The sequence below is a fragment of the Silurus aristotelis genome, assembly GCF_946808225.1.
Source record: "Silurus aristotelis genome assembly, chromosome: 4".
Classification (NCBI taxonomy): Eukaryota; Metazoa; Chordata; class Actinopteri; order Siluriformes; family Siluridae; genus Silurus; species Silurus aristotelis.
Genome location: NC_139577.1, coordinates 20,115,744 through 20,141,134, shown reverse-complemented (window position 1 = coordinate 20,141,134; position 25,391 = coordinate 20,115,744). Strand labels below are relative to the sequence as shown.

Genomic DNA, 25,391 nt, shown 5'->3' with positions numbered 1-25,391 from the left:
GCAACTGCATTACTCCACTGCCCTCCCTCTTATTCACACACATGTACTCTGTCTTACTCCAACTTACTTTCATTCCCCTTCTCTCCAGTACGTACCTCCACCTCTCCAGGCTCGTCTCAAGCTGCTCACTACTCCCACCACAAATCACAACATCATCCGCAAGCATCATAGTCCACGGAGACTGCACCACTGCAAACAGGAAAGGGCTCAGAGCCGATCCTCGATGCAGTCCAACCTCCACCCAGTCTGTCATTCCTACTCCACACTTCACTGCTGTCACACTGTCCTCATACATGTCCTGCTCCACCCTCACATACTTCTCTAACACACCCGACTTCCTCATACAATACCACAACTCCTCTCTCTGCACCCTGTCATACACTTTCTTTAAATCCACAAACACACAATGCAACTCCTCCTGACCTTCTCTATACTTCTCCAACATTCTCAAAGCAAATATTGCATCTGTGGTGCTCTTCCTCGGCATGAAACAATACTGCTGCTCACAGATGGTCACCTCTACTCTTAGCCAGGCTTCCACTACTCTTTCCTATAACTTCATGGTGTGACTGATCAACTTAATTCCCCTGTAGTTACTACAGGTCTGCACATCTGCCTCATTCTTAAAGATCGGTACCAGCACACTCCTCTCCTCCTCAATTTCTCAGGCATCCTCTCACCATCTAAAATCTTGTTAAACAATCTTGTTAAAAACTCCACTGCCATTTTTCGCACCGGTTTAATTGAATCAATCACGATGTCACGAGCGAACTGATTGCGCAGCCTGATGCTCATGAGTCACGGCAGAACTTCTCTAACACACTGTCCCTAAGTTAAACAGCTACACAATAGCACTTCATTAAACTCTATTATTTTCCCATGATGAGGATTATACAGTATTTGTGTACCGTGCTGATGTTTCACCTTCATCCGTGACACCAGTGTTTTCTTTTCGCGTGCTCGTGCATCACTGTGGTACCAACACAAGCGCCACTTTGCATAAGTTTTTTTTTTTTGTGTTTAGTGTAAAATGCTCCCATGCCTTGGATGGCTTGGGACGCACACTTTTCCTGCTACCGGTTGACCCTGTACTATCCGCCATTTTCGCAGGCGGCTGTTATCTTGCCGTCACGCTAACCGCCAACTTGAGCAGCCCAAATAATCGATAACGGCATTAGTTGACAACGTATTACATTATTGATTTAATTGATTAGTTGTTGCTGAACTAACTGCTATACAAGCTGCACATTGACTACTCTAAAATATATACAAGTTTCATTTCTATAGTATTGAGAAGAGCTACTAAAATGTCTGCTGAAATGTGAAGGGTGCACTCACTTTTGTGAGAGACTGAATCTACATACACACATTTAGTGGATAAAAGTACATCCTTCATGTGTTGAATAAGTACAAACATCCCTGCTTAAATATTACTCCACTAAAAGTACTCGGTTTACATTTCTGTGTAAAAGTACAAACGTACTTGCTTTTCACTGTATTTAATGATCAAAAAATAAAAGCACTGATCTATGTGAACTATATGATGCACTGGGGAATGGAGCATCGAATTGCATTTATTTTTATGGAGAGAGTTTCTATTGTTATGGACACACGGTGAAAGTATTTTCAAGCTGCAGTCACACTACACTTTTCGTTCCATTGACATTTACAAGCAATGACAAGTTTCACATGTTGCTGTGAACCACAGTTCAAGGTCGGTCAAGTGTCTAATAGAAGATCAATAAGCGACAGCATTACCTCTTTAGAAAATACATGATTTAAAAAAAAAAAAAAAAAAAAAGCTGATCCAAGCTGTGTTGCACCGCACTGTTTTACACAAAACGGCTTTAAAATAATATAAAATCACCATTTAAAAAACGATTGGCCGTGTTTGCAATGACACTGCAGATTTCTTTTTTATACCAGAAGTGACATTGTACACACACCAAGTCACTGCTCCAAAGAACATTTCACATCCGCTGCTGTTCTCACATGAAAAGTTCATTTCTGTTACGTTCACTGGATTAATAAAGAAATGTGCATACTGTGCATATCTGTGCTGACTATCGGATTAGCATAAATGCACAGTTCCACTGTGATCGCACAAAGGTCATCGATCCAATGATTGGATTTTTACTTCAACATGCTGAAGCAGACGCACGCTTCCACAAGGGCCAGTGTGTGAAAAATACAGACTGAAATATTGACTAGATATTCAGCTGTCTATGTGCTTTCAGTATTTATATGTTACATCTATTAAACAAAACAATATCACTAATTATATTTATTGCATATTTAAAAGGCTCTGAATTTTATTAGCCCTGTATTGAGTTCCCGTATATTAAGTCATATAGACAGTCAGAGTTCCTTTTAAAGATTAGATTTGTTACTAAGTGTGAATGACAGAGAGATGAAGTAGAGTGGATTTAACTGAAAATTTAATCTGACAAAAGATATTTACATTTGACTGTGTAAGGTTTATTGTGGGTACCTGCTCTCATTGTTTTTGTGTTTCGCACTCAGACAGTAAATAGTAAAGTTCTGTTTAATACAAAAACTGTGGCACCATAGAAGTAATTTTAGTAATTTAAGTAATGACTAATGAGTAACTTAAGCAATAAGTAGTGAGTAATTTAAGTTTGTGTCAGCGTTATAAGGACAAAATGGCACAAAAAGCGCCGGCGTGTTTTTTAATCAGAGTAAAGAAATGACATTGTGAATAAATGGGTGTTGAGTTGAAGGTTTTTATGTCACCTCTTTTATATTTATTTAGATTTTTAATAAAAATGGTCAAACAGAAATTCGCTCTGCCTTAACCGCGCCTTAATAAAATTAATTTGCGTTTTGACAGCGCATCGTTTTGACCAAAATGCAACAATTTGCAAAATGTCAACTTCCAGATGTGAAAGCTGCCCATTCTATAAACACTAACACCAAGTCATCACCATCAGAGATGAAGGCTTTTGAACTGAGCTTTGATAACAAGCCAGATGGTCCCTCTTCTCTTTAGTCTGGCGGACTAGGCAGAGCTTTAACTTTTGCTGCACACAAGCATTAGATCTGCAAAGGTACATCTGAACAAACCATAACATCTGAACAAACCACAAGACTTCTGGAACTGTCCTTTGGACAGATGACACCAAAGTGGAGATGTTTGTGCTGTCTTTGGCTTTCCTGTGTATTATTGGCAAACACCTGATACGAAGTGATTGAAGAAGTGATTATTTGGGTTTGTTTTTCGGCAACAGAACCTGGGCACATTGCAGCCATTGAATAGATCATGAACTCCTCTGTATACCAAAATAATCCAGCTTGGCCAAAATTTGCAACAGGAAAATGATCCCAAGCACAACAGCAAATCTACAAACAAATGGGTGCAAAAGAACAGAATTTAGGTGTTGCAAAGGACCGGTCAAAGTCCAGACCTTACCCTAACTAAAATGCTGTGACGAGACCTTAAGAGAGCTGTGCGTAAACCAATGCCTGCAAATTTCAATGAACTGAAGCAACACTGTAAAGAAGATTGAGTCGAACCTCCTCCACAATCATGTGAGAATGATGTGATAAATGTATACAAAACACAATGACTTTCATGTTATTGCTGCTAAAAGTGGGTCTGCAATTTTTATAATAAATAATAATAAATACTAATAATGAATAATGACCTGATGTAATATATCATGTGTTGTTCATCTGATGTTGTATTACCTCATTCTAAGGCCTGCTAAGGTCCAGATCATTTGAGTCAATAATAAGTGTGTGAAAAGTGTGGTGAATAATAGCATCTGAAGTGAGTAAAATGTAGCCCTCACCCCCACCATAGTGCTTTAGGAAAGTTTCAGAACATACTGCGCTCTCACTCAGATTCTTAGAGCGCCACCTTGGCTTAGATAAGATCTAGAATAGGTAAGGGTTGTCCATCTCTGTTAGTCTCTTCTGCAGTATTGGTCAATGCAATGTGAATAGTGCAAAAAGCATCAACATGTAAACGAGCTTTTATTACAAATGCTGAACATTTTATAGTCTGCTGCTAGTATTTTAAAAAGGGAAAGTAGCTACTGCAGAGATGCTGAGGTAATTTTCTTCAAATTTCATAAAAAATACCTTAGCCTCTCACAAGAACATGTTAAATAAATTAAGTATCTTTATTAATTAACAGAATGCATGGTTTCCCCACAAATTAACATCAAGTCCTATCTGGATGCTGGATGACAATAAGGAAATATTTGCATGTGTCCCCAGTCCTGCGTGTATAATCATAAAATGTTATTTGTACAGCTCTTTTAACAAAACTTGTCATCAGACAAACCTGGACACAGCCGTGGATCTTTTATGAGTGAACTGGGTTTGGTGGTGTAAGGAAAAAAAACATTGTATGTAAAAGAAAAACAATCAAACAGGAACCCATCTTCTGTATAGTGACAGCAGACAGTGGGATTATAAACCACACACTAGACAGTCAAAGTAAGAAAAGACTGATGGTGTTAAATGTGTTAAAAGCATACGTGATATTTAGGTTTGAGAGTACTGTGAGCGCAGGACGGGGTTTATGATTACAGCAGCACTTTTGAAAAAAGGTTCATGTCTAGACGCACTTTACAGTCTTTTGATAAGATTACACACCGAAGCAGAGTAGATTACACTACCTGTGCCTGCGGCTTAACGTTGTAGGGCATTTAGATCGGATTGCACGTGGATCCTTTCAGTAATCCGAAATGTTCTCGATGCAAACACAAATGTGACACTGAGTTGTGTGATCAGAACTACAAATTAAGCCAAAATCAACTGCTTAATGAAACCAAAAAAAGAAAAAAAAAAATGTAATGTACCAGCACAATCAATCCTATTCAAGGTTCTTCAAATATCACATGCATATTATATACATATGATGTAAAGCAGTTTTTCCTTGGTTCCTCACACCACAGTGCAACAACAGACATACACACATGCTCAATAGTACATTAAATATTCTGTATAACAGAACTCATACAACATTCATTGATGGACTGAGAAAATAAAATGAACAGATAACCAACACATTACAGACAGCACCACTGTGCACTCCTACACTGTCGATTTTCCTGCTCATACACCACTGTCAAAACCAACATCAATCTACTGAGCAGTTTAATTGAGCATCAACACTGGAGTCATATCAGAGCTCCATACATCAGCTGTCAAGCTGACTGCTGTGGCATTAGCTTTAAGTGATGATTAAGTGTTGTACATTTTGGATAGCACTACATCAGGAAAGACTCGACGCCTGAAAGAGCGTCTGATGGATCCATGTGAGACATTAATCCGCAAGAGGTGACTAGTGTAACAAAGAATTATTCTGTAATGACTAATGCATGTTCCTGATCATAGATTTGGGTTTGGCCAAATCCTTGCCTGACCATCCATAATGTCCCAAAGGTCTGTCCACCTCACAAGATTCTCAATGCAGGCTCTTCTTAGTCACCTTCTTCATATACACTATATAAACAAAAGTATTGAGACACCTGACCTTCCCAGACTGTTACCACAAAGTTGAAGGCACACGACAGTGCAGAATGTCTATAGTTGCGGTAGCATTAGTTTTTCCCTTCACTTGAACAAGGAGACCCAATCTGTTCCAGCATGGCAATGCCTCTCCATGAAGGTACGCTTTACATGAGTTGAAGTGGAAGATGTCCTGCTCCTTCCCGATCTCAATTTAATAGCCCTCTTGTGGATAAAGGAGCACAAATCACCAAAAGCACACTCTGAAATCTAGATGAACCTCTTCCCAAAAGAGTGGAGGTTATTATAACAGCAAACGGGGACTAAATGTGGAGTGGGATGTTAAAAAACAAAACAAAAAAACAAATACAAAATCTTATTGTCGGGTCTCCACAACCTTTTTCTACAGTGTATCAGTGGGGGACAGTAACAAAGTAAATGTAGTTTGTTACTGTACACTTTTTCTTGTATCTGTACTTTACTATAGTATTTCCATTTGGGGGAACTTTTACTTTACTCCATTTCAGTCAAATATTTTTGACTCAACTACATTTTGCTAAATTAAGCTCTATTTGGACGAGACTAGTTTTACAGGGGGTCGTTAGAGAAATTTCTGTTTCACAGACGTACTTTGTGATTTTAATCCTATCCAAATCTGCCATGTCTGTCTTTCTCTCACACGACCTCTGTAAAAAAAATTCCAGAGCAAATATCTACTGTTTTTCAGCAAACTCAGCAGTCCTCTGAGAAATCGAATCCTGTCCAAATACGAATGTCTGCGATTGGCGAAAATGTTTTTCCCAAAACGCGTCAACGTGAACTACCGTACTAACCCTAGCGCGCCGGTATTCAAGTTTCTTTTTTGCCGCCATTTTACTATTGATCGGTCATATGACCATACGCAATCCACGCATCCTGGACATGTGGTCTTGTGCAACGACCACATGTAAAACACAGACACTCCTACCTCCCTAAGAAACACGGAGATGTTTGTCCCGTCCAAATCCATACATGAAAATGACAGACGTCGGCTGAAAAAAATTCTAACTCAAACGTCATTTGGAAAACTAGTCCCGTCCGAATAGGGCTTTAGTCGTTTTTTTTATTGATGAGTGGCTAAAACTGCTATTTTAATGTAGGTGTAGCAATAAAAGATGATTTATATGTACCAACCACGTCAAAAACATAGACGTGGATCGTTCACGACAAGTAAAAATGACAAGAGACTGAACTGTCCTTTGTTTCTTGCATTCACTCATATTGTGCCTGCCCTGGTCAAACACTTAAGGCTTCTTCAACCCCTCAGATGTGAGAGATGGAGGAAGGTCTCAATGTTCTCTGAAAGCCTAGTCATAAATCACTCTCCCTGGGGCAGCCGTCTGTCTCTCCTTCTGCTGAGGCCCGCACTGAAACCTGGCTTTAAAGTGCACGCTGCCAGCGTTTATTGATTGGCTGTGTTCAGCAAAGGCCCCAGCACAGGGCCAGTAAAAGCAGCTGCCACCTCGAGCCGCCCACTGCGCACCATGCTGGGGGATATGAGTCAGAGTTAAGCAGACAGCAGCAGGAACACTAGAGCAGCTCTGCTCTAAAGGCCACAAACGGACCCGCAGTGCTTCTCGACACTGCCTCCATTAACGCTGTTCTATACCACAAAACGCCGTGTGACTACGAAATACCCAGCTCAATTAACAGCGGAACACTCTGTAACTCAAAAACACTGAACTTCAACCTGGAAACCGACATACGTAAAGAAAAGCACGGCATGCCCCGATGCAGGGAGGAACAAAAACCCTGCGATTAGCATGTCATAAATAAACAAAGTCATATCACTGCATCCCAGTGACCATTAAATAATACACAACGAGCTTTACACAATATTTCCCTGCCTGCCCAATGCTCTGTAGTAGAATGTCACTAAGAACTGGAAATCAGGATATAACCAGACAGCACATTACATCCTATTGTGGTCGCTTCAACAATTATTATGAATACATCATGTTGATTAGCAAACTCATAAAAATGAATAGTATGATAAATACAGAAACAACAGCTGAACGCCTTCCAGAATCAGCATGCTGAAGCTGACAGATTACCCTCCGTCGGCTGTAATTAACAGCATGGTTACGCATTTCCATGCCTAATGATTCTCCTTGTATTGTGGATGAACATGGCGTGCAGTATGAATCAATACGCAGCACTCTATAGTAACATATATAAGAAAACAGCCCAGGGGGCGAAAGTGGTTGAAATACGATGCGGCTCGATGCGCCTCTCCTAATACTCCCTGTTCTACCATTTGCCCAAATCGAACGTGCGTCTTGCTTCTACGTTTAGTTTTCCTCCTACGATATTCTAAGAATAAATATTTACTACGCTTTCGCTTCTGACACATTCTGAGATCTGCTTTTTTTCCCCCCTCGCCTCGCATTAGTAAAGACGTCTCCATCATATAACAATGTGAACGTGTGAATGAAGCATTAAACTCTAACGATGCAAAAAGGGATTCGGTTCCAGAGGTGAAATCTACACACCCACACACACCCACACCCACACCCACACCCACACACACACTGCATTTGGCTCTATAGCTAAACACAGATATCTTTGCAAGGCAGACAGTCAGCTGTCACAAGATTGTCTGGTACTTTTTTTTAAGAAGTGCTTAAATTATATATTACTCAATTCAAATATGTAAATTAACAACTTTTATTTCCTATTTGCAATTAGCTCCCATTTACTGTCTGGCACAATAATGGGAAAAAATTTAAAAAATTCATTAACTACAACCTTATTTTAACTGCATGTGGAAGCATTATGAAGAAAAATTAAACTGGCAAAAAAAATAATAATAAATAAATAAAAAAATAAAAAAATAAATAAATAAAAGCAGAAAATGTTGTTGCCTTGCATTTTTCATTGCAAAATCAGCTCCCCACACTGTCTGGCACACAAAATACTATATAATGAACTGTAGCTTGTGGACACAAAATTAAAAAAATCAAATAAAAAAAAAAAACCCAATTCCTCATTTAGTCCCCATTCGCTATACTAACCTCCACTCTTCTGGGAGGATGTTCCACTGGATTTTGAAGTGCGAGTGTGAATATTTTTGCTCATACACACATACGTTGTTTAGTAAAGGCAGGTAATGATGTAGTTGAGGTGAGGAGGTCTGAGGTGCAGTCAGTGTTCCAATTCATCCCAAAGGTGTTAAACAGGGTTGAGGTCAGAGCTCTAGAGAAGGCGCTCAAGATCTTCCACTCCAAGCAGTGTAATATAGTGTGTGCTGTATGCTATACAAATCAGTTACTACACTTCAACACTACCGGTGATATGAGCACTTGATGTTGAGTTTTGACTGATGGTGCTGAAAGCTAACTCCATTTCTAACAATATATGGCGTGACCAATTTTCTCTATAAGCATCATTGATGTTAAACAGTCGTTTACTTTTTAACATGAGTAGATTGTCCCACCTTATGTGCACGTCGTCTGCTTCCAAACTTTGCTTAAACAATAAGTCAAATATTCCAGGAAAGGAAAAAAAATTAATTTTCCTCCCACAGGTTTTAAAGTGTCTCATAAGGCAGTTTTACACACCTTACTATATTCATCGCGTCAAATTAAGGCTAAAAATTTAAAAGCAAATACCAAAATGACCCTGAGTGAATAAACTCAAAACCAAAGAAGTGAAGCAGTGCTGAAAAAACTCCACCCTCATGCACAGAGTGAAAAAGTGTTGAGAATCACAGAGAGAAGACTAACCGAGCGTGAAATTAGAGACAGAGAAGGAAAGACTGAGAGAAAAATACAGAACCAAAAATAAATAAATAAATAAATAAATAAATAAATAAATAAATAAATAAAGAGCTGGCTACCTCCTGGACTGACCTCATCTCAACTGACACTGTCCGTGCTGCCCCCTTGTGGATTACATAAAAATCACATTATTTCATTTTACTGATCTTAAGCTTCCTAATATTGGATGGACATGCATTATACATTTATTCTGTACACCTGAAATTAGCATTTTTATTCAGAGTTATGGTTTGGTGACCATTTTAATGCTTTAAAAATCCTTTTAAGAATCAAATATAGAAAGCTCCAGTTTGCTAAATGCAGTTAATAATGTGAAAATTCTTACTATTGAATCATTTAAAAGGTTTTTTTATGTTCCTTTTTTTAACTGGGGCTCCAATATGTATTGTAAAAGCTTTGCACCAATAAAAAAAAAAGTAAATAAATAAAGGTATTTCAGATTCACAACAAGAGTGTTGAGGTTCACATTAAAACGAGTATTAAATATATATGTTTTTTTATCCAATTGGGAAGACTAAGCTCAAACTGGCATATCAGGGAAATAAAACACCATAATATTTGATGATCGTTTTTTTTAACAGCTTTGAGGTGCACTGATGAGCGACGATGCAATAAAAACGCAAACGCCATATACGTTAAACTGATCCTATTATACAGTGAAGTTTGAAGAGACAGTGGGAAGGGAGGAGGTAAAGAGTTTAGCCTGAGGCAGTTCACTCTGTAAGACGGGTCAATAAAAGCAAATTATGCAGCAGAGAGATGTGATCCTCTGTCCTTCTCAAGCCCAAGACCCATACTCCATTTACTGAAAGGATGAAAAAGCAGAAGGAGAGAAGTGTGAGAGCGGGAAACGGAGCTGGAAGACTGTTCTACATATTCCAATTCATACAATCACCTACTTCCCTATTATGACCACACTAGGGTTAAGGTGTTAGAATTTCAAACTGGAAGGTCACACGTTCAAATCCAAACTATCATATCTGGTCCTTTAGGCAAAAACCTTAACGCTGAACTGCTCCGTTGTATGAAACGAGTCGCTTCGGATAAAATCGTCTGCCAAATGCCATAAATGTGAATGTTTACTTACCTCCTGTGTGTGTCTACTTACAGAAAAGAGATGTTGATTTGATAGAAATGCCCTTGATAGCAAACACACTGAAAGAGTTTCTTTTTCTAGGAAATAGTTTCCGTAGTTGTTTTATTACATTTCCTCAAACAAATCAATATTCATTTCTTCCCACACTAGAAAAAAAATCTACCATTAACTCAAGCTAGTAACTGTCAATGAACGATGTAGTGCGAACTCTTTTGGAAGATTGAACTAATAAATTGTTGTTGATTTTTAAGCATTGCATTCCACATTTGTCCCAATTTGCTCATATAATTCCCTCCACTCTTCTGGTTGCACTAGATTATGGAGTGTGCTTTTTTTTGTGGCTGATATTTGTGTTTATCAGCCACAAAGGTATTATGAAGGGCAGGTACTGATGTAGGTGAGGTGAGGAGGCCTGGGGTGCAGTCAGTGTTTCAATTCATCCAGAAGGTGTTCTTTAGGGATGTGATCAGAGCTCTATAGCAGGCCAAGATATTTCCTCTCCAAAGCATGTAAACCAGATCTTTAGAGGAGCTCACTTTGTGCACAGAGGCATTGCCATGCTGAAACAGGTTTGGGTTTCCAAGTTCAACTGAACGCAAAATTTTATTATAGTGCATCTAATGACCTCCAGTACAATTGTGTCTCCAGCTTTGTGGTAACAGTTGAAAAAAATAACCGCATATAGCTGGAAAGGTCAGGTGTCCCAATACTTTTGGCAATAGTGTAGAAAGCATTGCTGAACATCAGGGCAGCACAGGGTATAAAGAATCAATCATGAGTGAACTTTTAAATTGCTTCATTAATTATTACTGTGTCCTATACGCTCTATTTAAACATCCGCTGTGTCAGATAACTAATTCAGAGAATTCAATAAGAAAAACAAATATATGATCTTTTAGTTTTTTTATTATTAACATCATTAACATTCACTAGCTTTTGAAAATAGTATAAAATCTTATGACCCTAACAGTTTTCTATTTATATAAATGACTGTAGGCCTTTTTTTTTCTTTTTTTCTTTTAAAGAGATTTACATTAATATTGCATTGCCTACTGTTCATACAATCTCTTCTGTTGATGTTCACTGATCCGTTTCAAAGACGCAATACACAAGCCACACCTGAGCGACGCTGCCAGTGCCACTCAAACCAATGTTAGACAATACCAGGGTCACTAAGCACTCCTTAACTGTAACAGTCCTCTGCTGCCTCCTAGTGGTGACTCCTATCAGAAACTATAGGATTCAGTTAACATGTAATAGGCATCCTATAGAGTCTGTCATCCTAGACTATCCTAACATTCTTGTGTCGGTTATGTCAATAATGAATCGCTTCTAGATTCAATGTATTTTAGAAGGAGGAGAAGATGAAGGTGCAGAAAGCTGACTAGTGAGTTTCTATAACCTGCTGAAGCAGGAGAAAGACATTGGCAAAGTCCTTCATTAGTGCACAGTGAGAAAACATCTCAGCACTCTGTTCCGTTCACCTCCATAGACACGGTTTCTGCATGCGTTCCCAGTTCTCCTCAGGGAGATTATACAGCATTTCTAAACAGCCAGCAGATGTTTGTTACATCATGCTGCTGGCTTTCTGCTGCAGTCCGAGTCCAAACCCAGAATCAGCAGAGGTGTGGGTACCTGACATCTAAACACTGACACACATACAATGGACAGAGACAGATAAAGCAGACGCGTGCAGATGTCTTCAATGTTTTTAGTATAGCTACAGAGTAGTGAACCCCGACAGATCGAACAGCTGCAGGCGAAGAACCTGATGCTGACGGCTTGCTGACGTCAATGATAATAGACTTTCTTTCAGCCATCGCATTTTAATCTACAGTGAGGCGGTTAATCTTGCTGACCTTCATTTTACATGAATCTCCAAACTCATCCCTGTATGCAGACTTTATGCTCATATTGATCAGTCTAAGAATAGCAGAGCTGTCTGGAAACTAAATGTGGTTGGTCTAAAGCTTTATACAGCTGGCAAGACAGTGACAGTGAAAAAATGCTCAAGTGGTAGATACTGTGTGAAAGTTTTAAATAGCTAAGTACATCGTATCAGTATTAACTGGATCAATGGCACCGTCGGTAAAGATAAGACAAGGAAAGATCAGTCGGATGCTGCACTAATAAGACAAATTAGCCTCTTAGTAAGATAAAATTGCTTAATTAAAAACATTTGCAAGAAAAAAAAGGAAAGCTGATCATTGTGCATAGCTGAATTATTTAAACTATTAGCAATATTAATCAAATTTCATTAATTTACACAACACTTGAGTTAGTAAGTACTTCCTGTTTCAGCGGAATATAAATATAAAAGGGAACACATCAGACCATATCCTCTTAGTCATCAACATGAAACGAAATAGTTTTTGTCTGAAATAGCTAATGGCCACCTTCATTCCAACAAACTATTTACAGAAAGCCTGAGTTGTCGTCAAACCACTAACAGAAGCTTCTGGAGTTTGTTAAGAATCACTGGAATTTTGCTTGGAAGCCGCTTCTCTGGTCAGAGGAGCATACTGACAACAATGACTACAAGAGGGCAAGAAAGCAAAAAGATTCAAATCCTATATATATCAAGTATGGTGGCAGATCCTGATGGAAATCTATTTAAGCTACATGGCAAAAAAAAAAAAAAAAAACAGTATCAAACAGCTCCGTCACACAAGTTTAGTCATGATGTTGAAACTACATGATCCAGCAGGTCAAAAATATGATTCCCTTACTCACCTACGACCTACACCCTACTAAACACTGTAGACTACACACAAGCGTTGCCCAAAATCTCTTACCCATATTCTCGAGAAAGAATTTGAATGAAAGTTCAACCTTCCTAGATTAGTAGTGTTTTGCACAGATATCACTACTTTTAAACTTTTTACATACTTTTAAATAACAAAACCTGAAGTTATATTTCTTGGAAGATCATCTCATTTCATTTTTAGCTTTTACCAGGGGTGCTAATAATTCTGAAGGTTGTGTTATGCATCGTTTCCCATTGTTGCGTATTACTATTTTCTTTCTTTTCCATACTATTACACTGAACAATGGCATAATTAATTCTATATGAATGCCAGTGAATGAACCGCGTAGCTGCACAGTGCCATGTGTATTGCACTTTGTGAAATATGTCCCAGTTCAGACCTAAGTTCAGAAAGCGCCATTCATTCCAATTTCTTGTAACAAAAGTATAATCCATGTAACTGAATAGAAAATGGCATTTAGAATGATCCTTCCATAAACAGAATAAGCAGAGAAATATTACATGGGAATTGTAAGCATGTTAATGGCATCTGATATGGCACTGAAAACAATGTGCAGCGTAAACCGCAAAACCATGTGAGTGAGTGACAGACAAATCTGCACTGATCCTAATTGAGCTTGTTCTCAATAATACCGAACGAGCTGCCAACACTGTGCCACGTTCGAGTCTTAGCACAACAACACTGGCTTTAGCAGCTGAAACACTGTGTGATCTCATTATGTGTTAAACAGATTATACCTTGAAGGGGTAAAGGAAACGGCAGAGGCAAACGCACACATAGCTTTTGGTTTTTGAACCAGCGTCTTGTCAAGAAAACCATAAACCAAACGTGCTGAAACGTCATGGTTCTGACACGTGTGTGCCACCGGGGTTTTTTTTTTTTTTTTTTTTTTTTTTTTTATAAAAAAGCTTTCTAATAATTCACAGTCCCACATCCAGTCCAACATGCTGTATGTTTAAGACTTTGTACAAAGTTGTGCGATCGACAGGTCTAATATGATGTGTTATTGCATGTCATACTAAAACATTGACATCAAACTGAATTACAGGATTTGATTCACATCATATTTCTTAATAAAAACTTGTCACTTGAAGCACATGCAAGACTAAAAACTGTCCGATAGAATCACGAGAGAGCGGATACTCGCGCTCCAGTACAAGCATGTTTACTGAAAACAGTTTGCTCACTCGAAAGTGAAAAAAAGGACAAGTGGAAATGTTTTGAACTAGTCAAGAAGAGAATTTTTACACAGTAAGTATGGCTTTACTTCAAAACCATGGCGTTTGAGCGGCAAACGTTTCACGCACCTTTTCCAGGGCAGCTAATTCAACTGAAAAGAATCACTTGCACCAGATGTGTCTGAAGCAGCGGCTGCACCAGCTGCAGGAAAAACGCCTGTCGGTTGGAAATCGGGACGCAGTAAATCTCCACATTCACCTCTTCAGATATTGCTGAATAAATCTTGATAAACCCAAACAGAGCTAACAGTCAATGAAAATAAAGTCATGGGACTTTCTGAAGGAATTTACTATTACCACCATTCCACGAGGCTGAGAAACTCCTTTGTCAAATAAGGTCTCATTCTCACAAACAAACAAACTTCAACTAGAAACTGGTTTCAGCGAAAGCACCTACAATCACCTGCGACTGGTCAACATCTTGGGAAAAATTCAGAATATAGATTTTAGTGGCATTGACTTTGATAGAGGTACTGGTAGGTTGGTGGCTAAGATGTTAGACTTCTGATCTGAAGGTCAGAAACACAAATGCCAGCACTGGCAAAGCCCTCGGCACTTAACTTCACCCTCAACTGCTCAGTTGAGCCACTCTGGATGAGGGCATCTGATAAATGTGACAAAATATGTCCACTTCAACAATGACACAACTCAATGTTTTGAAGTTTTTTATCCTGGTGGTCTCCTCCATTTGACAGCGCCCCTATTTACAGGGCATGAGGACGCTCCGAATAGTTAAAGCAGACTTGACAAACTCAAGGCACCAGGGCCACTTCCTCTGGCCTTTGAGGTAATATTATAGTTAAAATAAAACTGGAAGAGTTTAACTTTGTGGGCACTGCACAGTTTTTACACTTCATCCCTGAAATGATGCCTCATCTCTCAGAGCTCAAACACTCTGAATGTTTCTAAGTGCAGATCAGTGTGAGCAACTTTTCTTTCATAAGAAAATGAACAAAAGCACACACAAGACTCATCTCTTTGATGCACACCTTCACTCCACCCTGAGGGATGCCACCTAAACCCAAACATTAAGTAAGGGACAGCCAAGAAACGATGCCAAGCATCTCATTCTGGCAAATAAGAGCAGAATGTACTGCTATAACTTACTGTTTTATTTTTGCACATTAGTCTGTATCCTGCCTGTGTTCTTGTTCATTAAATGTTGACAGTGTTTGGTCCTCTACTCTACTTAGGTCCGTTATTTTATTCGCTCACTCTATAATCGAGTTCGAAACCACTGAGTTAGAGAATGGAAATAATGGAAATTGCATGCTATACATTTTGGCATCACAAGATCTCAACTAAACTGAACAGTATTGAAATCTTTTGTAGACAGCACTCGTCGCAATAAAAAAATAAAATAATAAATAAATGGCGTGAATATATATTTAGAAGAATCACGCCATGTATTTCCTGACAGCTTGTGGTGGCTCAAGACACATTGTTCATTTTTCATTGCATCATTTTTCTAAACTGATAAACACCACGTGCTAAAATCCTGTGCTGAACACAGATGACTGCACATTTGGTCTTTTTTTTTTTTTTTTTTTACAAACCAGTGTGTGTTCCAGTCTTTAAACACCATTTAATCAGGCAATGCTGTGCAAAGCTCACATTTTATACTTCGGCTGAAAGCACAGCAGATACTGTTCACTTAGACAGCGATCATCATCAGACGTGTTTCTACGTATTAAAACTGTTACCATATACCGAACTACTATAAAGATAAAAACAGGACGTTGTAGTATTTTCATGCAGTTCCGGTCTATTCATAAGGCAATTAGCACAGTTCGCTTTAAACTGCTGGCAGAATGAAGACTTCCTTTTAAAGCGTTATTCATCCGAATGGCGATGACTTCAGAGCCCCGCGCCCTCGTGCCTTTTCTTCACTTTATTTTTACATTACATTAATTGGCATCAAGTGTAGGCGTTTTTTCACAGCATGTGGAACAAGGCATGGTGAACACTTACATCAAGCCATTCCACCTGCATGACTAGCCCCTGCTCACAAGTATTTGGCCTTACAATGAAAAAGAGGCTTTACTTTATCTGTTAGCAGTTTGGCAGACACATAATGATCACTGCAAAAAAAATTTTTTTTTATCTCCTTCCTAGCCCATTTCCCATGAGCACATACTGTGTGTGTGTTTTCTGATGGATGCCAAATATCATAGACAGCTAGCAGAACACATTGCACCCTTAGAACCCACTTCCCTGCTTCTAAACAGGAGTATTAGTGCACACACCGCTACACTCCCCTACACCCACAGCAGTGTGTGACCTGCACCCAAAGCTTACTCAAAATTATGATGAATTGTTATTACTCCAGTTAGAACCGAAGCAACCAAGAATAAAATATAAATACCAGTCAGAACCCTTAAGATGATGGACAGATATGTGTCACTGATATATATATATTTTCCCCCCTTAGATTTATTGATTTAGGCCTGTGTTTAATTATATGATTAAAAAGCTACAGACTCAATACCCATCCCCTAGTTTTATTTGTTTTATATTTCATTTTATTTAAATTATTGTGATCACTCGATGTAAAAAACTGACTACACTCCTCATCAAAACCTGACCATATTAGTGATTATGCAACTTTGTTAAATGCCAATTATTTTCTTGTTAATTCCTTACAAATGTGTGAACAGGGTCTCCAACCTCTCTCACACACTCCTCATTATGCTGGTAGGACAAACAAAACATGTTAACCATAGGCATATGTTTGTTTGGACTTTTGGAGTGTAACAGAGCTGATTGCATTGCCAACAAGAAAGTTATAGCAGTTAAGAGAAAACCCAAAACTCTGGCGTAGTGAAGTAGACATCGTTTAGTGCCATGTTTATAGCACAGATTATTATATGGACTATTCTACCCCATGTTTTACCCACCACAGGCCAGGACCTTGCTGTTTTCTATTCTATTGGCTCCCAAAACCATGTTTTAGGAATGACCACGGTAAAGTTCAGTATCTAAAGCAACAATATCTACTAAAACCAAGGAAAGTTCTCAGACGTTAAGTCGCAGGTCAAAAAAAAGTAAACGCATCAACTGAACTGCAGATGTTGCCACCTTTATAAACAGTTTGTGCAAAATCGGCAATTGAAGTAAAAAAAAAAAATTATATTCAGACTGATAAAAATCTGTTCTGCAGCCACAAACAGCAAACGCAGCAAAAAAAAAAATAATAATAATCTGCAAACTCAAACTGCACACTTGTCATATTTGCTTAATGTTACATCTGATCAAAACAATAAAGAGCTGCTTTCACAAATCTAAAGAAAATAGTGTGGCTGGAAATGAAAAGCCTGTCAATATTGAATAATTCAGAGAATTTCTATAGAGGAGTCGTGTCTGCTCTGTTCCATCCCCTTAAGGCTAAAACCTGTCGACTAATCACTAGCAGGGAGTGCACATTGTACCGGAATGCCAGAAGAGCTCTATAGCATAGAGGATGATGGAATGTCAGGCATTTCCAGGTTGAGTACATACTCCAAATCCTGGTCTGCAAAGACCCACATGCAGAGAATTTAGGTCCTATATGAGGGGGGAAAAAAACCTTTACATTTCTCTATAAAAAGAGCAACGTTGTTTTTGTCTAATAATGCTATGAATATATTCTCAAAAGGGCACATGTAAATGATCACATGCTACATCCTCACCAGCCAGTTGTTAAAATAGTCCTCAATGGTTACACTGAGACTATTGACACATTAATCCGAACAGAGCTGAAAACGTTTAAGTCCTCATACTGCACTGAGGTTTTTTTTAATTAATTTTTTTATACCACTTTAAAATGCAACAACACGATCAAACTGGTTAGAACTCACCTCGTTTTCTTTAATGTCGCCATTCTTTCAGTTCACACTACAAAAGAAAAATCGACATTTTCAAATTGATCCACTTTTGAAATTTATCTCGCTGGACAAATGCAAAAATCTAAATGGACGAAGGACCAAAACCTAGAAGAAAAGATGTAAAATATACTGTACCTTAATTCTAAGTAATGCATTGTATGAAACTAGATATTTTGCATGCTGTGGTGTTATACAGTGTAGATCAGGGGTCACCAAACTTTTTTGAAACTGAGAGCTACTTCTTGGGTACCGATTAATGTGAATGGCTACCAGTTTGATACACACAGTTTTCAGTTTGATCTGAAATAACAAATTTGCTCAAATTTACCTTTTATTATGTTATTATTAATAATTAAATGATATTCATCTATTTGAATACACTGATCATGTTGATGATTTCTCATAATAATTATCAACAATGATTTAACAAAGTAGGAAACAGATAATTATAGAAAAGGCCTACTACAAGAGCACTACTTGTGTGCCTACGTTGGTGACCCCTGGTGTATATGTATTCATTAGGATTTATTTCACCATGGCAGTAGAGCTGCACAGGACACAGGACTATAGAAAGTGCAAATATATAACAGTATAAGACTGGTTCAAGCAATAATCTAAACAAACACGATTTAAAACCCATCACAACAGCTGGTCAGAGCAGTGTAACAGAAAATACGTCAAGTGTGCTGGTGATGTATTAAGATAAATTTAATGACAAATGATATCAAATAATAAAAGCTTCAAACTAAATCACCAATAATTGCCACCTAATTATGCTTTAACTAAATGAGGAAGGCAAAAATCCCCCTCATAGTTCCCCACACCCATTACTAAACTCTGACTAGCAGTAGTATAATGCAGCATACCGGCTGGTTGAGTTCAGCAAGCTGGTTCTTTCTAAGGTGAATACAGACTGTACTCCTGCAGTGCCTCAGGGTTTATGTTAATTGCTAGGCAACAGGAACTGCACAAGGACTATAAGCCTAAAGCAATGCTCATCGATGATGTAACTTAGGGCAAACACAAACACCTTCAAAGAAAATCCCTCCGATACCTACAGGTATTGCAAAGCAAAACCCCAAGCAAACAAGTCAGCATGACTTTGTGTACAGAAGCAAGAGGCCAGGGGTATGAGTGTAAGAATGCTGGCTGTGTTGAAACCCACTGGATCTATGAAGCTCAGTCATATCTGGCTGAACATATACACGGCACACACACCACTCAAGCCCACTGAACACAATACGCCCCTTTCTTTATCTGGATCTTATTATCTGGCACACCAGCAAGGCATCATCTTGTCCTTTACACAGAAGAGCAGTAATCAGAGCAACACACAGACAGAACCATCTCCACAACAACCGGCTGTTTATACGTGATATACTAACTACTAGTTCGAGTGAGAAATGGGGGGACAGGAGGAGAGAGAGCAAGGATAAGCCTACTGACCCCATGTTTCAGAACAAAAAACACCACAATTACCGCTGCATCTCTGAGGAGGTTTTAATACGTCACTGATACAGCCCAGCCAGGGAACACAATCGCACAAATTAGAACATAAACAGGATAAAACGAACAGGACAATGTAATCGCTGAGGCATGTCTGTGCTACAGATACCTGAGAGCTTATTTCTGTCGTCACAGTGGAAACTGGGCGAGACGGAAACCAGAGCTAAAAGGTAGGCAAGGATAATGTGGGCAAAGTGAACAAACTTCATATTCCAACAACAAATACCAGTGCAATTCAATAACATGTTGAACAATAAATAGTGAAATAGGTGTTTAAAATTGCACAGAATTGACATTGCTACCTTTCACAGTCTTAAAACACAACCTTTTTTTTTTTTTTTTTTTACCTATTCAGTGTTTCTACACAGTTCCCTAAGTAAAAAAAAAAAAAAAAAAACATTTAAAAAATCGGTACATAGGATTAAAAGTAATGTTCTAGTGACTATGTGATGCACTGAACTATAGCGTGTGCTTTTAATTCCTATCACCTGTAACGTAACTCATCAACACACCAAACAACTTTTGCTACATTTCCAGACGGACGGTTTTAATTGCCGGATGTCTGCACCAAGGCAGATTTTGGTGCATCAGTAAAACAAAGATTCTGTGATAATTATGATTTATTATATAAATGTGTGTTGCGTTAAAAGTTTTAATTTCACCTTCTTTATATTTATTTATATTTTCAATAAAAATGGTCAGACAAAAATGCGCACGGCATTAATCGCGCATTAATAAAATTTGTGCCGTTAAAATGAAGGTCACACGTACATACGTAAATCAGTAGCTTGATAGCTCGATAGATAGACAGATCATGTGAATATCACATCCTGAGAGAAACGACACAACCCAAACTTATTTGTAATTACATTTTTTAATCAGGGTTGCAAATGTGATGTGCTCTATCAATATCCAGAACTGAATAAGAACTAGAACTAGTGCACAGTCAGCCACTGTTCAGGAATGAATGCACTTAACTACTGACTATGCAGCACCTTGGTCCTGGGGGACGACTATTTGACTTCACTAGCGCAAAATACACAGCTACATTATGATACCTGCCAATTTTAGCAAAGAGATTTAGGTTTCCTGTTCCATAGACTAGTTAATATGTATCATTTGTCCTCCCTGGACACCCATGTTTTCTTGTCCCAATGCAAAAACTTCTGTACCCATGGGTCCTGTTTCCCATCACATTACAGTACCTGTGAGAACAGAGTTCTCTGGAGGATGTTTACTTTCCAAATGGACCTAATATTAACATCAAACACCAGCAACTGTCACAACAATGAAAGACACTTCAGTGTCTTAAACACCACTTACTCAATGTTTTTACCCATGCATACAACTAAACCGATTTTCTATGGTCGTTTGAGAGTGTTTTCGAGAAAAAAAAAAAAAAATCAATAATAATAATAATAAATACACCAAGCAATCGAAGAATCTGTGTAAAAGTGACGTTTCTGAATGGTCTCGTGAATAATTATCAGCCAAGAATGTTTTCAAGCCTTAAAGAGATTACAGGAGCTCTAAGATCTGTGCCACTGCAACATAATCAGCCCCAAAAAGGTTGTGTTTTTTTACCCATACACATATAAATTTTTATACATTCAAAAGTTTGAAAGTGTGAACCAACAGATAACTTTCTCATGAACAAGTGACAGAGAGAGACAGATTAATGATATGAAAATGGGCAACACGTGAAGAGGAAGCATTAGCAAGCAAGGAAGTGACTGTGTTCTTTTCATTGTCTGAATATGGGCCAGCATATCAGTTAAAGCAGCGGTCCCACGGAACGGTTTAATGTCAGACAATATTTTCATGGACTGGTCTCTAATGTGTGGCGGATAAATACAACAAAATTAAATGATATGACCAGCATAAAAACTGGTATTTTTAAAATATAATAATAAACATGAATCCATGTTTTTTTTTTTTGTTTATTTAGCTAACTTGGGGGTCTCAGTTTAGCGCTAATGTATTATGTGTTAGCGGCCGGAGCTCCTTTAAGAAGGTAGCGGATGTTGGCAAGACATGTGACCGAGGCAAGTATCTTGACATGCATCAAAAGTGAGTCATAGACAGATGTGGCGGAGAGAATCTGGTAATTTTTCAAAATAAAACATCGTTTAAAATCAGATAATAAATAAAACGGAAATAATGTAAGTTATGTATTCTTTTTGTGCGGCCCGGTACCAACTGACTCACGGACCAGTGCCGGACCCGGCCCAGGGGTTGGGGACCACTGAGTTAAAGACTCCATCCATGGTACACCTTAAATTGAAAATTCCACCCTGATGCACATTAAAAATGTTTAAAACTGAAAGGTCTGTGATACCAGTGCTTTGCTGGTTGGTGAACTATTTTCATTAGAAGTTTGCCATAAATGTCACAGGAGTATATTACAAAGTTACTTTGTAATACTCTGAGCTGATACAAAGGAGCAAAGCTACTTTTCTCACTGGCATTTTAATAATAATAATAAAAAAAAAAATCATAATAAAAAAAAAAAAAAAAGGATGAAGAGCACACTGGACTCAGAATGTAGCAGTGTTATACAAAGTAAAAATGTCCCAGAGAGACTTTGTTAGGAAGCCACAAGATGACATTTCATGGCAATACAGTATTTGGAAGCTAGTTAGTTTCAGTAGAAGGCCTTAAAACCCTGGAACACTATTCTCTTTTTTTTTTTTTTTTTTTTTTTTTAACGATTACAGAATAAAATCTTAGAAGGCACTGAGGATCCTCAAGATGAACACATGCTGCTGCTCGGGGTGGATTACCCTTTAAGACTGCACCAATCTGCCATGCACATTCGCTGTATGAAACCTAGCGTAAAGAATCAAGATGTCGATACGCACAGCTTCCACACATTGGCATCCCACAACCTGACCACAAACACAAACAAAAACTACTGGATGAAACAAGCATTCCCCCTCCCACAGACAACCCAACTATATTTATTGATTTTTTGCTATGACAGCTTATAAATACACAAATCTCAATGAACAGTTCATAACTTTCAACTATAACAGATTTCCTGGTTACATAGTTGCACTTTTTTGACCACATAGTGCACTGTTAAATAAGAAAATTCTTTCTTAACACAATATCCAGTGTCACGCAGGTGAAGGTTCCCTGAGTCTGGTTCTTCTCAAGGTTTGTTACTCATATCATCTCACAGAGTGCTTTTCTCACTTTCCTCCAGCTTTGCTCATTAGGTATAAACGTCTGCATTTAAAATGTAAATCTATAGATTTTACCGCAAAGCTGCTTTGTGACGATACAAATCAAATCGAGTCGAACCGAATCAAACGCCTCCGTGTTCCACATTGAAATATTCATGAAATCCCATGTTACCCAAGATCCGGCAGGTGAAGATAACTCATCTCCAAAGCCCAGGAGCACCACAGGCTCGTTTTACTCTCCCTTTAAATAACCCAGTGCACTGAAGATCCCAAACACTGATACCAGCCCATAGGTACATCCTATAATAACACATCTGACCACTTTTACACTTTTCTTCACTGAAAGGTCTTCACGGTCAGATGAGATGACGTAGTAAACCTCGCTTGCGTAATGATGACGCTATACTCCTGGGATTTTATTTTATTTATTTTTTTTTACTCCACACCCAGATCATTAGTGATGATGATGATGACAGCTAAATAATTACTGATAGGCACGTCGTGCGACATTCATAATTGCTGTTTGGGGAGGGGAAGGGAGCACCACCGGTTCCCGGTAATGACACTATCACCGGCCGGCTAGAGCTAGCTATGTGCAGGTATCAGTGTGAGGACGCGAATATAAACGGACACGGATGTGTGCGGGGAAAATTGGCAAAAGAAAAGACCTCCCTAAAAATGTGTAAACACAATGTATCGGAATACTATACAGGTGTAAGTCACTGAGTAACACCGCATCGACATAAAGCAGCTTAACGAGACTCCCTAATAAAAATCGCGGACAGATGTAAATCCGTGAGGACGTTACAGAACATCTCAGAGCTGCTCCTCTATCCTGTTAGAGCCTCACCCACCCACCTTTAGCCTCACAGTCGGCGCAGTACTTGTTGTCGTCCTCCCGAAGCATTTTGGACAGGATGGCCTGATGCTGCTCATTCAGTTTCTGAGCCTTCTCTCTCTCCGAGCGCGTCGTCATTTTCTCCCGGCGTTACTTCCTGACGTTTCGTTTCCCAAACCGTAACCTTTTCCCTCAATCTCTCTCTCTGTCTAATTTTAAAGACACTTAATAGAAAACCATGCCCTTAAGAATAAAACATATAAATCACACGTTTTTACAGCGGACACTATTTCCAACAGTGGAGCGCGGGGTGTCTGGAATCAGTGGAATATGGCAGATGGAATCGACAACCCGGAAGCGGAAATGTGCGTCCTACGCGAGAACGTCAAATGTTCTGTTTTTTAAAGCTTGAAAATCATTGTAAACAATTCGGTTTATTTGTTTGTGTGTCGCGTTTGTCTTGGGTTTTACAGTGTTTTGGCTAAATAGAAATATAATAAATAATTATAATTATAAAGTTTTACGTCATCACGTAAACTTCTCAGTGATTGGGGTGTTTTTTTCTGACGTAACTAAGAAACTAGTTGGACTGATGGTAATAATGATGATGGAGGTGGTAGTGATAGTGATGATGATGGTGGTGATGGTGGTGGTGGTGGTGGTGATGGTGGTAATGGTGATGATAATAAGGTAGTGGTGGTGGTAGGAAAGGTGATGATGATGATGATGATGATGATGATGATGATAAAGGTGGCAGTAACATTGATGATGTTGGTGATAGTAGTGATAGTGGTAATGGTGATCATTATGATAATGATGAGGAAGGAGGTGCTAGTGGTAGTAAAGGTGATGATGATGGAGGTGGTAACGATGATGATGGTGGTAGCAAAGGTGATGATTATGATAATGATAATAAAGGTGGTGGTAGTAAAGGTGATGATGATGTTGATGAAGGTAGTGATAGTGATGATGATGGTGGTGATGGTGGTGGTGGTGGTGGTGATGGTGGTAATGGTGATGATAATAAGGTAGTGGTGGTGGTAGGAAAGGTGATGATGATGATGATGATGATGATGATGATAAAGGTGGCAGTAACATTGATGATGTTGGTGATAGTAGTGATAGTGGTAATGGTGATCATTATGATAATGATGAGGAAGGAGGTGCTAGTGGTAGTAAAGGTGATGATGATGGAGGTGGTAACGATGATGATGGTGGTAGCAAAGGTGATGATTATGATAATGATAATAAAGGTGGTGGTAGTAAAGGTGATGATGATGTTGATGAAGGTGGTGGTAGTAGGAAAAGTGATGATGATGATGATGATGATGGTGGTGTTAGTGGTGGTAATTGTGCTGATTATGAAAGTGGTGGTGGTGGTGGTGGTGTTAGGAAAAGTGATGATGTTGATGAAGGTGGTAGTGGTGGTAGGAAAGGTGATGATAATTTTGATGAGGGAGGTGGTGGTGGTGGTAGAAAAGGTGATGATGAAGTTGATGAAGGTGGTGGTGATAATGGTGATGATGATGGTGGTAGGAAAGGTGATGATGATGAAGATATTGATGAAGGTGGTGGTGGTAATGGTGATGATGTTG

The 25,391-nt window shown here is 38.7% G+C and overlaps 1 protein-coding gene across 5 annotated transcripts in view; it reads right to left on the bottom strand.

The window, feature by feature from the left end:
• Positions 1-24,161, bottom strand: part of smap1 (small ArfGAP 1) — a 115,553-nt gene extending 91,392 nt beyond the window's left edge. For all 5 annotated transcript variants that reach the window (XM_083539432.1, XM_083539433.1, XM_083539434.1 and 2 more), the window contains exon 1: positions 23,817-24,161. In XM_083539432.1, the coding sequence (XP_083395558.1) occupies positions 23,817-23,934 (118 nt within the window). In that variant the 5' untranslated portion in view covers positions 23,935-24,161. The remainder of the gene's footprint in view (positions 1-23,816) is intronic.
• Between the last annotated feature and the right edge of the window lie 1,230 nt (positions 24,162-25,391).